Source organism: Schistosoma mansoni, chromosome 3, assembly GCF_000237925.1.
Source record: "Schistosoma mansoni strain Puerto Rico chromosome 3, complete genome".
Lineage (NCBI taxonomy): Eukaryota > Metazoa > Platyhelminthes > Trematoda > Strigeidida > Schistosomatidae > Schistosoma > Schistosoma mansoni.
In genome coordinates, this window is record NC_031497.1 from 6935097 (window position 1) to 6954185 (window position 19089).

A 19089-nucleotide genomic window follows, 5' to 3' on the forward strand; every position below is an offset into this window, starting at 1 on the left:
TATGTGTACAAGTCATGTAACAATCATGAAACCCAGTTACTGTCATTTTGTTATTGTATTTTTCTGAAACAGAAATTTAAATAGCAAATTGCAATAGGCTCTGAAACCCTTCAAAAGTAAGTTGTACCGGATAGGTGTTCAGTCAAACTTTGGGGATACTCAACCACTCACTAATTACAAACCGACTTTTAGATGGATTTTTGGAGAAAAATTTTGTGGACGACAGAAGCAGCCCAATCAGAAGTGGGTCAGAAAGCAATCTAAACTAAGAGGAAACGACCATTCAACCCTACCAGGCTTTCAACGATTTACCAGCTGAAGTTATTTTGTGATGAAAGTCGTCTTCAAACTGTTGTTTTTTGATCTCATTATCATAGAACGTATGACAGAGTTGTTGAATCAACTGACAAATGCTATTATTATTAGTATTATTATTAGCTTTATTAAATATTATATTTCTAGTACAATATAGAATTCTCAACACAATATATTTCAACAAGTTTCCGTTTCTTACTTCTTGGTCTATCCTGACGACAAATATTGAGTGATGGCCAGTTTGAAATTAGAAGTCCAGTCATTCGACATCTAAATAATGTACATTCATTTCTCTGAATATAGCCAGCAACCACAATATCTCTGATTGGGCCTTTATAACTTGTACAACGAAACATTGTGCACTTTTCAGAAACGTACAAAGTTAGATAACTTGTTGAAATATCTAGATAGCAGGGACAGGTAGCCCAAATGTTCAAACAGGCCGCCTACATCGGGTTAATATTTATCTCATAAAGTATTTTATACAAAATAATACTAAATGTTAAAAAGTAATATAACTATCTAATTCAGTAAACCAGTTCATAAGCTTTATTCTGTCAGTTAATCATCCATTGCCAAAGTTGGTAATGTGATCAATACATAGTAACGAGGACAACCATAGATTCCAACAAAGTGAGATGAAATTTTTAAGATAAATGTCAAAGGAATTAAAATATCTGTACTAGTGGTAGTAAAATGGTAAAAATACTGAAGAATCTGGTTTGAAAATGGAATATGTAATACTGTTGATCAAGATTTCGGGGGAGATAAAAAATAAATGTATTTATAACATTGTGATTGATTGTTGTATCACGTAAAATCTTTAACTATCGATCAATATGTGAACCCGAAACAAGTAGTCTTCACACATATACTTTAATCACCACTATTATGAATACTTATAACAAGCGTGACCATATTTTTTAGATTCCAAACACTGACGGTTTTTCGAAAATCGTTGTCAAGAAACTCTGAAGACGTGGTTTCATTATTAAAAAAAAATACAATTATACAAATTTTGTCTAGTAATAGTTTTATCAGGACTTATTACTCATCTAGCAACATTTAGTTGTGAATCAAGTAATAAGGCATAAATAATCTATATAGATTAGCAACAAGCTTAATATCCGAACTATAATAAAAAAATGGATCTCTTGAGTTGAATTCTAGAGCTTACACCCTCTTGTTTTTCACTAAATAAAACACCATCCAGTGTTCAAAAAACTGTAATCCGAAATAAAGATAACGGCAACGGTATTACATTAAGGAGAAGTCTAAATTACTTGAGAACAAAATGTATACAGGTGAATCACATATTTTAGCCATGTAGTTAGTTTCAATATGAAGAGAGACTCCTTCAACTAGACATCCCTATGTAGTATTATATGTATTATTATCTATCTGGTCAAATAAACTCAACTTTAACATTTATAAGTACACATATATTTCTAAGATTGGCTCTTATTTCTGAAGACGAAATTTTGCTTGCTTGATAAAATTTCTTACCTGTAATATATGATGACCTTTCGGAGTGAAGTGAAATGTTGATGAAAACTGACTTTTACCAAACAAAGATATTTCAAACTCGCCAGTTGATTTATTTAATATTACAGCAGGAAAGCCGACACACTCTGTACGAATGAACATTTGAGGTTTGTTGGCATTTGAATTTAAATCTACAGAATTGCATTCATCATTTACCTTCTCACTTGCCTGTACAATAAGAAATAAAAAGTAACAAGCAATTATTTCATATCAACATCTTGCTACGATGTCTATCTTGAAACAGGCAGTGAAAAAATAGACATGTGTAACACCGTTAAACGAAGCACTTATTTCTCAGATTTCATTTCATCTATAAATTGATGTTATATGTTTTATCATTGGATATTTGTCATTTTCTGATTATTCTCCGATTACTCTGGTCCTGTATCACTTGTGATCAATTTAATTCTATTCTATTTGGTAGGACACTTCTGGTTTATTATTGTATGGGTTTTGAGTCATAGTTGAATTCAGTGAAATGGGGAATTTTTCTATCTTCGTTGTTTGATTGGTCACTGGGTTAGGAGAAACTTGAGGACCAATTAGCGTTAAAGTCCTAGTTAGTAGGTCAATATGTCAATTGGTATTTAAAAGATCACCGGTCCTAATGATAATATAGGTGACTCAATAGATTATTAGATTAAAGAGAGAAATCCTGTCGTTACTGCTCGGTCACATGGACCCTATACAACACAAGTATTCTGTTTTCCTTGACGTAACAGACGATATTTATAGAGTAAAACAAATAAAACCAATACTCTTTGAAAAATCTTTTGGAAACGTTCTATAGTTTTAAACATCCTCATTTAAAAACGTAGAATATTATGAAGTTTCCCGTGACGTGTTAAATTGTTAAATTCTGATCGTCTTGAGCGGAAATCATTGTTTTTCGAAAAATAGAATGTTTTTGTTCCCAACAAAAACATTTAAATAAACCGAAAAACGTAAAAATCTTGATTGTAAATGTTCACTATCATAAATCATGAAATAAAAAGTTAATTATGGAAAAATAATTCTACCATAAAAAAGATACCATACAAAATTAAACATATGAAAGTTGGCATAACTACAAATGAAGAAATTATTCATTTCGATTAGGCTAATTTGTCTTTAGTCGATCCATAACTAACTGAATTCTGTACAGTAATCATAGCACACAAACAATCATAACAAAAATGACAGAATGAATCAGTATAGTAGAGCTTATAGTTCGAAAAAGGTTACTTTAAATAGATCAACTCATGATACGCTCAGGTTTAGTTGTTATACAAGGATTGAAATGAAAGTAAGAAAAAAGAAACAATCAACCGTCACTTATATTTCTATTATTAATTGATATTCTATTAAAATATGGTGTATATATAATAAACCAAACCTTTCTAAATAATGGCTACATGAAAATATATTTTGTCTTGAAATGAAAAAGTATCATACCTCAATCATGAAACATAAATGAATACTTCAGATATAATCAATGAATACGAAATGAATGCGGAAAAAAAACTATTCACTATGTAAGACAATAGCAAATATGAATCTTAAAAAATGACAAATGAAAGAATAGGGTCTTGAAAATTACTGGAGTACACATAATATGAAAGAAATTTTAAATGGTAGAGTTTGATTAATGAAGCTTCTGTTCGTTCATTTATGCTAAATTTATAGACTGTTACATAGGGACTGAATATTGATGATTAACTGTAACCAAGTTGAAAATCTACATTTCTCCGCGTTCTTAATGAAACAATACATTTTTAGTCTGGTAATCATAGTTTATGACAGTGTTAAAGATTAGAATTGAAAATTAAAATTAGTTTCCGGAACGTTACTGATAAATGTAAACCCTGAACTATATAAATTAAACAAGTAGAAAAAATCGATAATATCGTAATTAGTTTTAGACTTTCATTATTCAATTTGGTGTATACCATATAAGTAATTATAAATGCATTAGACGTTTCAACATCTGACCAAACTGTAAAACACGATCCTGATATGTTATGCTTTATACTGTCTATCTAAAGTAATGTTTATTTGATCGATAAAAGTTACCTTAATTCAAAGTGTTCAAGTTACGCTAGCCTTAAAATAAAGTCGTTACTCAACGATGAAATATTAACATACCAATAAGATTTGCGTTAATCGTGTACCATCTGCATGTTGTACTATCAACTTGAATGGACTATCTGGATGAGGTTCAACAGCAATTAAATTGTCTTCAGGCCGTGTATATAATGTTTCTCCAGTGGCTGGATCATAGGCTCGAAAAGATTCCAGTGGTTTACTTGGATATGTTTCATATTTCACTGCATCATTTAAGCGTTTAGAACTTGGTGTATCTAAGTTCACTGACTCTTGTGATACACTATCTGACGCATTTGTGGTTGGAGTATCTTCAACTAAATTACTAGTATTTGTAAATGATTTTATTATCCTGAACCAAAACCGCTCACCAGATAGTAGGGTAATTAACCAAGGTAAATTATCGTCTGAATCACTAGTTGTTGATCTTGGCGTACTGGATGGAGTCAAAGCGGCTGCAATTTCAGTACCAACTAGTCCAGTCTCATTCTGAGCATCGTCTTCAGCTGAAAAGAATTCAGTTATAATTACATTTTTACACTTTTATCTTTAAGCTAATTGTTATGGAGAGTTGTTTTACCTCAATTTATCCATTTTATTTCTCGATTAGCTTTATAAAATTATCTAAGTCTTTTTATCACTTCAAAAATCTTTAACTGAATCTTATCACATAAAATATTAATCTATTTCATATGACTGATAGATAAACTTAAAAGCTTCAGTTAAATCAAAGTCGCCAGGGTTTTACAAATCAATCTAGTCTGATGTAAAGTAATGAATTTTTCAAGAGAGTTTACGGACGTCTTCATAATAAACTGGCAACAATTTTTCAAGAAAAGATGGTTTTTTGAATGCTGCTGGCTTTCCCTAATATAAATAGCCTTAAAACTTGAGCTACAACCACAATTGATAGTTTGAACTTGTTCTCTATCACTAACACTTTGTGCATAGAACAATGAAAAAAGAACTTGTAGTCATTCGTCAATAACTATCAAACAATTCTTGTTAATGTTAAATTCATTTGTTATAAATAACCTCGGGTAAAAAATCTAGATGTTCTTTTGCCCATTGATTTATATATTGTTATTCTGTTTTCCTATATTATTTCTGTTTGTGTGTGCTCGAGTGTCGAAAGACAGAAGTTATTATTAGTGTGAATGTACAACAGTATATATATATATATATCGGACACTACTTGATGGTGTGACCATGTATCCAAAATTACAAAGAAAAGTGATTAAATAGTTTTGAGTATGTTTTATGATTAAAGGTGAGAGGTTCTGAACATATGCTTGTAATTAATAGCAGCTGTTAGCATGAAGTTTCTGCAGTCTTGATGGAACTGTTGATTTCAGTCAGATTTCATCTAAAATTACCTAGTACTTAATGTTCATATCGATTGGCTCTTATCTAACATAATGTATTATCACGTAAAATATTGGCCACATTACAACTTGCTCAGTATAGATTGATCAGCACATAAGACATTAATTGTTGGACAGTGATAAATCAGTCCGATCCAAAATGTGTGTAAACAAATGTGTGCTATTTCTGCAAGAATTTTTGTTTCTTTTTTACAACTTCCCTAAGAACTGACATAAATTTTTGTGGTGGTTGTATGAAATATAAAATAGATGAGTCATTCATCACGTTTGTTAACATTCTAGTCACTTAGTGCGTTTGTTTCATCTCAGTACGTTTACTGGGCAAGTAAAAAAGATGTTAGATGTCATGTTAGACTTGAAAACTGAGATTGATAGTATCGAAGACATATGAATTAGTTTATGAATCAACTACTTGTCTGCTTAAAACGTACGAATAGCTATAAATTTAATGACAGATGTTATCTAAGATAATAAGAATAATTACATACAACGGAAGTGTGACATAACCTTCATTGTTCTTAGGTGTAGTCTCTTATTTCTTCCCCTTAGAATTAAGTCAATCATTTTTAAACTATTTCGTCTGTTTTTGTTCTTTGTTGTTTTAAGTGTTAACTATTTAAAATAATTTCTCAGAATTTTGAATAAAATGGGGTGTGAATAGTCAAAGAAATATATTGTCGGCAAATAATAAATCATTTAAAAGTCATTCTACTTCTATTTTTAATGGGTAAGGTGTTTAATTTCTACAAAAATGAATACAACATGCAAAAATCCATTTGGTGAGATATATAGTTAACAATGACTGAGATTTCTACTTCCCTACAAGTCATCGATGATTAATTATAATAAAGGTTCAATGTTAATTTCGTAATCAATATTAGGTGTTTTTATTTAATTTTGTTATTAAATAGAGAAGATCATTAACATCATTTCTAGTATGTGAATTACGTGCATCAATGTTATCACTTTCCTGATTGATTTACACTTTTTAGGCTTTAATCAGCAATATTTACTTACTTACGCCTGTTACCCATCGTGAGGAAGCCTAGGACGCCCACCAGCACTCTCCATCTAATTCTGATCTGGGCAGTTCTTTCCAGTTCTTTCTAGTTTCTGTTTATCCTTTACATGTCTGCTTCCAATTCCCAACTTAGTGTATTCTTCGGCCTTCCACTTTTTTGTTTCCCTTCAGGATTCCAGGTAAGCACTTGCCTCATGATGCAGTTTGATGAGTTCCTCAATGTATGTCCTATCCACTTCCAACGTCTTTTCCTAATTTCCTTCTCAGACAGAAGCTGGTTTGTTCTCTCTTAAAGTAGGCTGTTATTGATGATTTTCAGCCAACGGACATTCATTATCCTGCGTAGACAACTTTATATATACTTGTACCTTATTGATGATGGATGTAGTGGTTCTCCACGTTTCAGCTCCGTACAGTAGGACTATCTTGATTTTCGTATCGGAGATTGTGACTTTGACATTGGTTGACAGTTATTTTGAGTTGCATATGTTCTTCAACTGTAGGAATGCTGCCCTCTCTTTACCAATAATAAGACTAGAAGATTAATATATTTTTAAAATATTCACTGTCAATAACAAAAACATTTAAATAACATTGAATCATTACTTTTTTTCTCTTCAATTTTTCTCCTGGAACTTTTCCTCCTAGATGATGATTTTGTTGATTGTAAGTTATTTACTTGGAGTGCACTTGTTACTGCTGGTTCTGATTGAATAGTAATTTCTTGTTGTTTTTCTTCTTGCGGGTTATTCAATGTAAATTGGGGATTTTCATTTCTCCTTAATTCTTCGGCAACTGTTGTTCCACGCTCCATAATTGCTCCGTCGGGGTAAAGAATCTACAATTTTAATTCACGTTTTAGAAACGACGATTGTTAACAAATCATGAATACACAGAGTGCGTATTGAAAAAACCTTTGAAAAACAATGACATTCATGTAAATTTTAAGCAACGTAGAAATATGAATAATTTAGCTACTTTATATTAACTGTTGTTTTTTACAGTACAAATTGGTACTATGAGTTTAAAGGAATCTAGTCTGTCCATAGAACTACGTACTACACATAACCACGGAATAGTCATATTAACAAGAACATATTACTTCATTATAACTACCATAGAAATGAACATTAGAATAGTAGAATTTCATAATTGTTTCGTTCAGGGTTAATTACATATTCGGTTTTAGGCAAGGCAATAAACTATGAAGTAAATCTCATTTTTAACATCTAACATCTCGTTGTTCAGATTTATTTTATTCTAACCAAGTAATCTCAAACGAACCAACAGATTTATGAATAAATGAAATATCTGACATATTGTTGATGAGTAGGGCCTGGTAAAGCCGGATTCAGGTTAAGCTTATTCTGTTGTTATTTTTGTTTTGTAAATCCTGGGTTAATAAACAGAATAATAATTTATTTGTAAAAATAGATCAAAATAATTGTCATATAATTTAAACTAACAATAAAACTATAAAAGTCTTTTCTATGTGTCCGAGTCGTCGATTACAGGAAAAAGCTTGATTGTACTGGAGTAGTAATTTTAAAACAGTTTGATTAAATACGACTTCAATGATTGCTGACTATATATATACAAAATGAAACTGTAAATTATCGCTGTAGGTTTCCGTGTACCTTTCTGAAAATGAATTGGTATGTCGTGGAGTTGAAACTACAAGGAAAATAAACAGCTTAAGATATAAAATAACTAAGAGAATGAGTCAATGGGTTGTCAAGTTAGTGATATATATATATATATATATATATATACATTGAATACGGATTGTACAGTATAAATATGAGGAGTGACATACAGATAATTTGGTTCTATTTTGCAGGCTTTTTGAATTATTGCTTATGACCCAGTAAACCTTGTTTGATTAATTCAATGTACCAACTGTAAGCATTTTTAGGCATCTCAGAGATGTTTAAGTCCAATTTCATGTGGACCTGACTGCTGATGTGACGTATTTCTGAATACAGTATTCTATTTCAATTCGACATTAAATAGTGAATATTTTACAGCCTTTAATTCACTATATATATATACAAATCATACTTAATGGTATAACACATTATGATCATATAAAGTTAAAAAATAGGAAAGAGTTTCCACTAACCCTGATAGCGCATGAAGCAGTTGATGTGCAACTAGGCATTAAAATTTGTATCACTATACCATCGGATGTGATAAATCGTGTAACTTCGTATTCTTTATCAGACTTTTTTTTCAGGTCATCGATGTTGATGCTGTCATTGATAGATTTGGCTGACGATAACTTCAATAATATACTGTGTTGTGAGTTTAAAAATGAATTAGTTTGCTCATTTTTCGTTCGCCATTTACTTTCTCCATTAATTAATGTTTCTTTTGATGGGATATTTTCTTCTGCACACTCATCATTGGCACGATTTGAAATTTCATCTAGAGGAATAAAATGTTAAATCTAATAAAATAAATTTGAAAATAACTGCTGTTCGACAGTATTTAAGAATCGAATTCAGTTGTGTATCTAGTCAAAGTCAAAAGCTATATAGTATTTGGTCAATGTGTAAACCTTCATACTGATCCTTCAAACCGTCCTATTACATGACTACTACTTTAGTGTCAGATTATAATATTCGTATTCACTTTTCACTTGCTTTCAACTCTCATAGAACTAACGTAAAACGAAGATATTCAATACATATGTACACCCAATCTAGTTTCATAACTGACTATGTGCAAACGATTTCTTTATAATCATGAATAAAAGTATTACTTTTAAACTATGTCATGTTGAAAAAAAAGTGAATATCAACTGAATAAACAAATGCGTGAAATATTATTTTATTTGCAAGAAACATGATATTTCGGGACTTCCAAAAGTTCGTGTACATACCCGATTGATGAATAGTTTTTAAACTACATAAATATCTTCAAAACATTGATTGATAAATCTTAACAAAATCTAAAGGCGAATATCGAATTGCCATCATGAAACTTTTATAATTATACATAAGTGAATGTTGTTCAAAATTATACTTGTTAGTAGTAATTTAACTTGAATAATGGTTTCGAATGCAGTTTGAAAATGAGAAACATTATATGAGATAGAAGATGATATGGGAAACCTTTTGATGATCTACCGTCATTTAGACATCTACATTAAATGACTGAAATTATTCATTTTCCATGTCATTTACATATATTTTATAAATTATCAAAATACTAAACTCAAGCTAATTAAAAATCATTAAAATTTAATCTCTACTTAAAATGATATATAAACATTTTGTATGAATCTTCCCATTGTTCATGCTGGAGATTGAGTTTTGATCACTATCCTTTAGGCATATGTACATAATGGGTTATAGCTAGCGAAGAAATCCAACTAACGAGTCCCAAATATGAGCAAACACCTTTCCTAGGTCCTATGGGCAGCTACTGTTTATCTTTACTTAAATATTCTTTAAAAAATGATTCTAATCTATGATGCATTCAAATGATCTGCTTACTAATTGAAACGGTATTACAGCAGAAAAACAATAGGTGAACATGTGAATTTCATAAGATCCTAATAACTAGCAAAAGTGATATATAATATGTAAAACAAATCTTAATTATATCTATTAAATGATTTCGAAAATATTTGTCTTTGATTAGTTAGACGAAACCTATACAAGTTTTAGCTATACTTCTAGTCAATTTCAACATAGTATTGGTTTAAAATTTTCACTTTATTTTAAAACGAAACAACTTGAAAGGAAGACATCGATTTGTCTGGTAAATTTGTATTTTTGTAATGCTTGACCGATTAGTAGTAATAAATACCATGTTAGTCTAGTCCTTAGTTTTAATCAAGTTGCGATGTGGCTAATAGTCTAGGTGATTTGGCATAACGTGTACTATGTTTTAATGTTAAATGGTTGGGTACAGTCAGCAAAAAGCCCTAGAGTTAGGCTTCTTGTAAGTTAACCGTTACCAGCAAGGTATACATGCAGTCTTGAAGGAACCGATGTTCCCGATAAGATTCTAATCCACGTTAACCAGCTTCATTGAGTGAGATTACTTGATCGTCACTAGGGAATGGACAAACATGATATTAGATACTATATGGTAGTAACTGTAAATTTGTCAGCCCTACCAGAGGCCAGTCATGATCTCGAACTTTCACCACTAACGTTCGAGTCCCATGGAGAGAATCAGTCCCTTTAAGACTATAAACAAGGATTATCTTCCGACTGCTCCTAAGCACTTAACATCTAGATATTTTTTGCGCTGTATGTATAAATTGTAGCTTAGTTATCTAAAACACGTTAATTTATACGGTTTGAGCCTTAATAGGATGCATTTTCCTAAATTTATTAATCTCATGTTTCTGGAGAACTTATATTTCTCTTTAGAACGTTCTAACTTACAGATACGTTGCGCATACGATTGCTTGTTACACGACTGTGTACGATAAACTAATTATAAATGACCTACAGTTCATGCTAACCATACTTTAAACAATATTAGTGCTATATGTTCATATTTTGTCTTTTTGCATGCATTATTGAACTTCTTGTGAAAACAGTTCTCGATATTATGCCTAGTACACTATTCAAAATGTAATTAACAATGTATTAACGACAATATTAACAAAAAATTGACTTACTAACACAATGATAAACAGCTACTTGTGCACCATCAGGTGTGGAGAGATGTATGAAATGTTCAAATGGTTTATTTTGTGTCGTTTCACTGTTGTCATCCAAATTGACAGAATTTGTCTTGATTCGGCTGCCATTGTTACTATCACTATAACTATTTTTGTTTAATTTATTCAGTTGATTAGATTCGCTTTGATAATTCGGATTAGGCTGCTATAAAAGAAGACAAATCTAATAACAATTAATCTTCGAGACAAGAAAGCGATTTTTAAAAATAAGCTTTAGGTATGCTTACATCGATTCATTCAGCCTTATGTTACATTTAATGGAATATTTAAAAACAAAGAGAATTCACACTTCAGAGCGACATTAGTATATTTCATCCCAAACGTTTATCGTTTATCGGTGATTTCACTCCATAAAACGTTGATTTATATAAGTATTTCAAACATATACATATATGAGTTTCAAACTAACACAAGATTCCTCCTGATTAAAAGAAAATTAATTTTCCGATCTTGAAATTCAGTTTAAACCAAGAGATCTGATCAATCTGCAGTAAATTGGTTACTTTTGTAATTATCAGATACTGATTTGTTTGAGGTGTTAAGCAATCTTTTCACTCTTATTTACCAATATATCTTTACATAGAAAAAAAGCTCAGAAAGTTTGTCAAACAGTTGATCGATCAACGTATATCAGAGAACTAATTAATTATTTATTTCCTTTAATCTGGTTTTGATTATTGAGAAAATTCTATCGATTAATTTTCAATGTGTTAAGATGTAATTAAGTTAGGTTCTTGATGCATTGCATTTGATATTTACTGATAGTTATTTGCTTATCAAAAATGATCTAAAACATCGTTAGATCTTGATCTAAGAAAGCATACAAACTTGAATAGGCTTTTAATAACACAAGAATTCTCAATTATTTATTTAATGATATACTGAACTATGTGTTATATCCCGTGGAGATTTACGAATGGTAACTTTGAGAACTATTTATGGATCAGCATGATATGTATATTTCCTATTGTATAATTGTTAAGTAACTTAACTATTCATATTCGTGTCCCTCTTATTATAAGCTTTATTTTGACCTATAAACTATTACTATACGACCTACCATTCTTGAGTTATCCCTAGTCCATTAGTTACAGTTCCTCCCTATTCACAGCCACATTTGGCCAGATCTTGTACAAATGTTATTTTCTATTTTATGGTACGATGTGGTCAGTTTGTTTGGTATATAAACCCAGTATGTTTGAGAATAATGATTTATATTTCAGAGGCTGTTATTGGTATTCTAGACTTAACTGGCTGGGCTAGGTAGGAAGCAGGACCGATAAGCACTCTAGACTGCTCGTGCGGGTTTTCGTGTGTCACTGTTCCAATCGATAATTCGCTGCTCTCTGATTGGCGGGGATCATCACGTTCATATATATTAACAGGGCACGTACGCACTCACTCGACATAACACTATGTACTAATAACGTCAGTATTTAGATTTATTGGTGACAGTAGTATCATACTTAATGGGTAGAATATTTGAAAATTTAAAAGACATTTCATTACATTTACCACTTATCGTGAATTTTCTTTTCATTTCCGTGAAGAAAAAAGTTGTTTTTTTCACCGATATGTTGAAATTCAAATCGAAGTTCATATCTTTTCAACTAACAGAATTTTAGCCCTGAATAAACCCAAACAATGGCTACTTCAGCTTAAAACGTGTAGTAAACTATTGAAAGTGATGTCATCAATACGAATTTCGGAAATATTTCTAATGAGTAAATCTGAATAAACAGGTGATCAAGTTGAAAGACATAATGTGGTGTGTGCAACTTATGTACACGGATATAAGTAGTATGTATCACCAACTGAAAGTGGAATGGCTGGCGGCAGAAGGGAGGACAAGAACAGAAAGTAAATGGTATGAAAACAAAGGGATGGCAAAATCTGAGACAGTTGATGGATATTTTGCAAGTGAAGTATTACTGTGTGGTTCTCAGATTTTACTAAGAGATTCTGTAATCATGTATCCAAGGACATTTGGTTATCTCCACCTGTGTTCTTGTTCACTCCAATAGTACTGATCATCTCTGAAACTCTACTTTTTAATTGAATATATGAATAATCAAATAAAATAAATAAATTCTGTAAAATAATTGAGTAATTATTACTTACTGAATCAATTTTATTCACCCTAGACACGGCCAAACAGATGCCATCAGAAAAACAAGCCGTAATTGAACTGAATAATTCTGGTAATGAAAAACTCTTCAAGCCATCACATCCTTCCTGTACAAAACCATATGATTTTACACTTAATATAACATGATATTTAGAGTTTGCTATACCATATAAACAAACGTATATTATTATCAGAATGGTGGTTTGTGGAGATTGTAGTAATTTTATAAGTTGAATTCATGAGTAAATCTGTGTTAGACCAACACTGAGAATCTGGAACCACTAGAAGGCCATTTTTTCTTACTGTGGGACTCATCAGAAGTACGCTTCCACAATCACGCACGCGGGACTCGAACCTACGACGTTCGGCGTCGTGCGTGAATGCCTAAACTCTTGATCACTGAACCAGCATCCAACGGTGTTAATGTCTAACCTCAATCAATCCATGATCTTGCGTAACCATCCATCCATTGTCTAAGGTAAATACCTGTCTCTCCTCGACACGAGTCGTGGATGCGCACTGCTAAAGAATCCCAGACTAGGATGAGACGGCCGTCCAGTGCTTCCAGGTTTTTAATGGTGGTCTAGCTTAGATCGACTCGTGAGTTCAACTATTAAAATCTATACTACACAAAGTAAAATCTTGTCAAATTATCCCTTGATAAATTATCAACAATTTAATAGTGGCTTTAAAGTTTTGACTCAATTACCTGATCAATGTTTTCAGTTTCTTAGAGCTTTGCTCGTAAAATTTTGTAAGGAAATTGAAAACTTTCCAGTTTCACAACAAAAGAAGACAATAACTTAATTATTAGTTCACAATCTAATGTTCATCTAAAGGTAAACTAATTAATGATATAGTATAGCTCTTATATTATTTGGTTGGTAGTCATCCATTTTACATATCATTAGGTGAAATCTGTTAGTTGAAGATCTTTACTAAACATTTGTGATATTATTCTTAAAGCAAATTATCAATAAGCACTGACCATTATCAGTTTGAAACCGCTAAACCGGAAAGATATCTTATCAAAAAAATCAAGAAAGTCATAGATATTTGTATGTATGCTGGCGATTTCATATGCGTTCTAATACAACATTTAAATACACTTCATTATTGTCTTAACTTGTATGACTGAATACTTTGATTTGTTATCTTTGAAAGCATTTGTTATGCTCAACATTATTTAATTTTTATTTCAAAAATGAAACACTGTGCATCTGTTTCTCTGTGGCTACTGTAATAGAACAAGTATGATGAAATACTATATATATTATATGATTTTAAATTTCGGAGCTGTTATTCATGATTTATTCCTGAAAGTGTTAAAAACAATTAAATTCATATTTTGTGTTTGAGTAGCAATTATTGTACCCTTAAACACTGCCCGACATTATCTTCTTCGATTTAAAGACAGTCGAACACTAATTCTTTTCAAGAATGAAAATGTTATAACATGTAATGTTAAGTCTTGTAAAATGTGTTACGTAATCATTTCTAACAATAATATCATCTTATTGCGATTAAATCCTACCTCATTTTCTTGGTCGTTAAATTTAGCTTCATTTGGATTTTTATATGGAATATTCGGTTCGGGTGGACCATCAATTTTATGAATGGTAAACACATGGCCATCTTTGATAAGGCTTACTCGTAAATTTGCTTGACCTAAGTAGAATTAAATGGATCAAGTGAGAAATTACTAAAGTAAAGTGAAATTGATTGATTTTAGTGTAAACTATTTATTCAAATAGGATTAGAGTCAATATTGTTTAAATGCTGTATTTATAGAGAACATTTATTTTATTATTTATTGTTTATTTGAACACATAAACATTCGTACAAGAAGGGACCAAAATATATATGCGTCATACAATATGCGTGAGGGTGTGAAGAGATAGAGAATGGAAGGGAAGTATGATAAAAGAAGAGTAACATTGAACAGAAATTAGTGTATGAGAGTGAAGTAATAATAGTAATAATAATAATAATAATGAGAGAAACAATTTAGTTAGGAAAAATACAACAAGAAGGAATTCTCTCAGTTAATGAAATTACTCTCACTTTTATGGAGAAATTATAAGCAAGATACAACAGGATCATCACCGGCTTCTATTCTGAGCTATGTCTGATAATGTCTCAAGTCACTGTGTTGTACCATCTCTACGACCCCAACCATGGAGTGAAGGGCCAACAGGAACCAGTCCCTCACATAATTCTTTCACACCTCGACAGCATGACATACAAAGACCACCTCTCAGCTTTTTCCAACAGATCACAGTGTCGGAAAATAATGCACGATTTGGAATTCGATGGGACGACATCCGTAAAACATGTTCGAGCCACCGAAACCGGTGTTTCATGATGGTGAAACCAATTGAATTATTGTCGCTGCGCTTGAACGCATGTTGCGGAACTTTTGCTTTACAAACATGGTGTTTCCACTGGATGCCGATGATCCTTCGAAGACAACGATGTTCAAACATAGAGAGTCGTCTAACATCCTCAACTCAGAGAGGTTAGGTTTCACAAACATAGGGAAAAACTGATCCCACCAACTTCTTTCAGCCAGGCTAATGCCACGAAGGCTTTATGAATGTTCCAGATTGACACAAGCCATTCGGGCTTTCACTATACGTGATTTAATCTCATTACTTACTCCACCATCGGTACTTACGCAGCCCCTCAGATACATGAACTTCTCAACTACTTCTAATTAATCACTACCTAGAGTGAGTGCAGGTTTATTTTCTTGCCAGTCTTGTAAAATTACTTTCCAATTGGAGGGTGAAAAGCACATACAATACCTACAGATATTGATCCCTCAAGGATCAAGTGCTCATAAGTCAGACTTTCCGCGAAGCCCCAAGCTACTTTACTTGACATCTCATGGCGTCATGCAGTTGCAACCTATGTCCATCTATAAATTTTGATGCGTTGATAAATAGTTTTGAATCTATCTCCGTTTGATATTTAGTTGCAACAGAAGCTGCAACCCATTTGCAGACATTGATCCGCTTAGGAAGACTAATTTGTTGGCCACTGAAACGCAAGGTAAGATTAACTCAATCATGGACATGATCGGAGTCCAGATAGGTAATCTAAAGACAGTGGCAGTCTTGTGTTCAACCACACCAGCGGCAGCTGATCACGACGTGATCAATCTGAGTCCAGGTTTGAGATGAAAAGCGAGAACTCCACTCAGTACATTGTCGATAACTGTGCCGGTAGTTAGTACAAGTCAAAAACATGTTGTAGTCTGTGCACAGTTGTAGTAGACGGTTACCGTTATCTGACCTGCGATCAACAAGTCCTCATCAACCACATAAACGACTCTCTTCTGTGCCTAGACGCCCGACCTGAGCATTAAAGTCTCCTGCTAGTACTAAAATGTCTGTATAACGCACTTTCTGAAGATTAATTAAGTGGTGGTAGATAGCATCCAAGCTGTTGGAGCGTAGGTAGATATAATAAAAAGACATCGTTTCTCATACCGATTTTCTGTCCCTTCGGTGGAGCTTTCTAATATGACAGCATATAATAAGCTGTTAATGAGGATCTAATCAGCTGGAGTTCTTATAGAGACACCAACGCCAGCAAAACCAGACGGAGATATTGCTGGGTTTGCAGATAAGCACACGTGAAACACGCTTTTTGAGGCGACAGATGGAGAGTGAATTTGTAGCACTTCACTAGAGTCTTGAATATGGGTCTCGGATAGACAACGGACGTCAATATTGAGACTTTCTACAGATATAGACAACCCTATTTGTTGTTCGATCTGCATTAGTGTGCCAACATTGAAGGAAGCCAGTTTGAATGGCATTCAACTTTCGACTATTTAGTGACTTCAGATTGATTAGATAGGACAGGATATCCACCATAGACGTGATGCTGTAGAAGTTGAAAAATAGAGGAATATACAAAACGGGAATAAAGGGATAGACAGGCGACGCAATGTAAAATAAAAACGAATATTAACACGTGGATGTGAGTATTATTTGCGAAAATGAGAATTAACGCGTGGACAATTTTCTAATCGTTGTCATAGTTTAGTTTGTGTGGGGTAGGATAGTGCCCAGGTGCCCAAACAGAAGCAGGTAGTTTTCTTAAGAGTATTCCCCGAGCTTTTGACTTAGGGGTCTAACCAATAAAACAATGAAGCAACGTTGGGAAACGCGGTCCCATAGTAGCAGGTGACTAGCAATAGACTCACACGTCATTTGTTCCCTCAGGATCCTGGAGCTCATGTGCATCATTGATTTGGAATCAGGGTTTTCTAATTCCCCTAGATGGATGCACCGCACCGAGCAACCCAGTTAAAGCACCAGACATTCACATTTTGTCATCGCAAGTTCATAATAAACATTTGCCTGGTAGTGGCTACATACACGTGGCTGCATGAGAGCATTTCGAGAAAGAGATTAGACTCTTCTCACCTTCAGCTGTACCAGGGAATTCATTGGTAACGACAGTACCACGATTTAGCATTTCGAATTGGCATGTTGTTATTGATGATAGACTGATAAAAACTGGTCATTTTCCGTCTCCTGATATATATAAAAACTCCTACGAAATTTCTCAAGCGAGGAACATCACATGCTGATATGATCAACAGAAAAATTTAACAACAACTAAATATTACTTTTTAACATAGATCTTCAATTTGAAGTTTTTCTAATGACAAAACAAACAGTGGTAGAATTTTGCTTTATGAACAATCGTTATTATGAACTTGAACAGGAACACCAACAGAGCACATAACAACGATTGTGGAAAACAATATATCAATGGAGTTATATATATAGTAATGTTGTTGTTAAAATTACATAAAGTTATTTAGAAATGAAAAACAAAAGCTATGAGAAACGCGACAAGAGCATAATAGTCAGTCAGTGTATATAGTCTAGGAAACACGTTACATCACGTTGGCTCAGTATGATGGAATTATGATTATAAATACTAAATGAGTAGTAGTAGAGGTATCGGTGATTGTATAAATGGGATCGCAAATACTTACAGACTCAATAGTTAAGATAACAATCTAATGTTAGCTTAACTTATACGATAGAAGAGAATAGAAAAAATGATTTACAGTAGAATTAGAAGTATTGAGTATACAGTGATGCAGTTTTTATAAGTAACCTTGTAAGATTTTGCGATCTGTGAATCTGAGAAATTTTAATAATAACAATCAAATCAAACTGTTTATAAAAGCAGATATTATGTCTGGCTACGTAATACTCTGTTACCCAGGATGTTTGTACGTTACAATATACATGAAGTTTTATCTATGTAAACAGTAATTTTGTCACACTGAAATAATCAATCAACAATTAGATGCACTACAAAAAGCCTGAAATAATCAACCGAGGAAATTAAGCAGACATGCAACTCGTTTTCTTACCTGTTGGAATTTCATTTCGCTGTGTTTTAATTGTACCTCCATCAGTTGGAAACATATGAGTGACTTCCCCGGTTATATGCGGTAGCAAGTTGGAAATATCGTAACCGGTAAACTATAACCGAAACATATAATGATGGATGAACAAGTTTTATGGGCCATTCAGAAAACAAGATATATTAACTAAATTAACTGTTATCTTTGCCGCCTGTTGCTGCTGTTCATTGATGAGTAACAATTTTTAACATTTTAAATCTTTTAACCGACAGTTATTTTTATTCGAGACAACCGAGTAGGATTTTCATTAATGAATGACTGTTTTATTAAAATCTCAAAGAAAAATAAGCTGTGAACATATAGACAATACTTGTGTTGACAAAACATCCATGGCTTGGTCTCTTCACTCACTCTTGTTCCAGTCAGTCAGTCAGTCACAACGTAGAACTTCGTACGTACGTACATCAGTTCGAGTTCTCATACCACATTAGCACAGAGATGCAGTTG

General features: G+C 32.6%; 1 protein-coding gene across 1 annotated transcript in view; it reads right to left on the reverse strand.

The window, feature by feature from the left end:
• Smp_162670 (hypothetical protein) overlaps positions 1-19089 on the reverse strand; it is a gene marked incomplete at both ends in the record, with an annotated part of 68542 nt that overhangs the window by 21259 nt on the left and 28194 nt on the right. Inside the window, 7 exons of the mRNA XM_018799063.1 lie at positions 1822-2028; positions 3985-4448; positions 6955-7186; positions 8471-8775; positions 10991-11198; positions 14716-14849; positions 18589-18700. Of these exons, the coding sequence (XP_018650889.1) occupies positions 1822-2028; positions 3985-4448; positions 6955-7186; positions 8471-8775; positions 10991-11198; positions 14716-14849; positions 18589-18700 (1662 nt within the window). The remainder of the gene's footprint in view (positions 1-1821; positions 2029-3984; positions 4449-6954; positions 7187-8470; positions 8776-10990; positions 11199-14715; positions 14850-18588; positions 18701-19089) is intronic.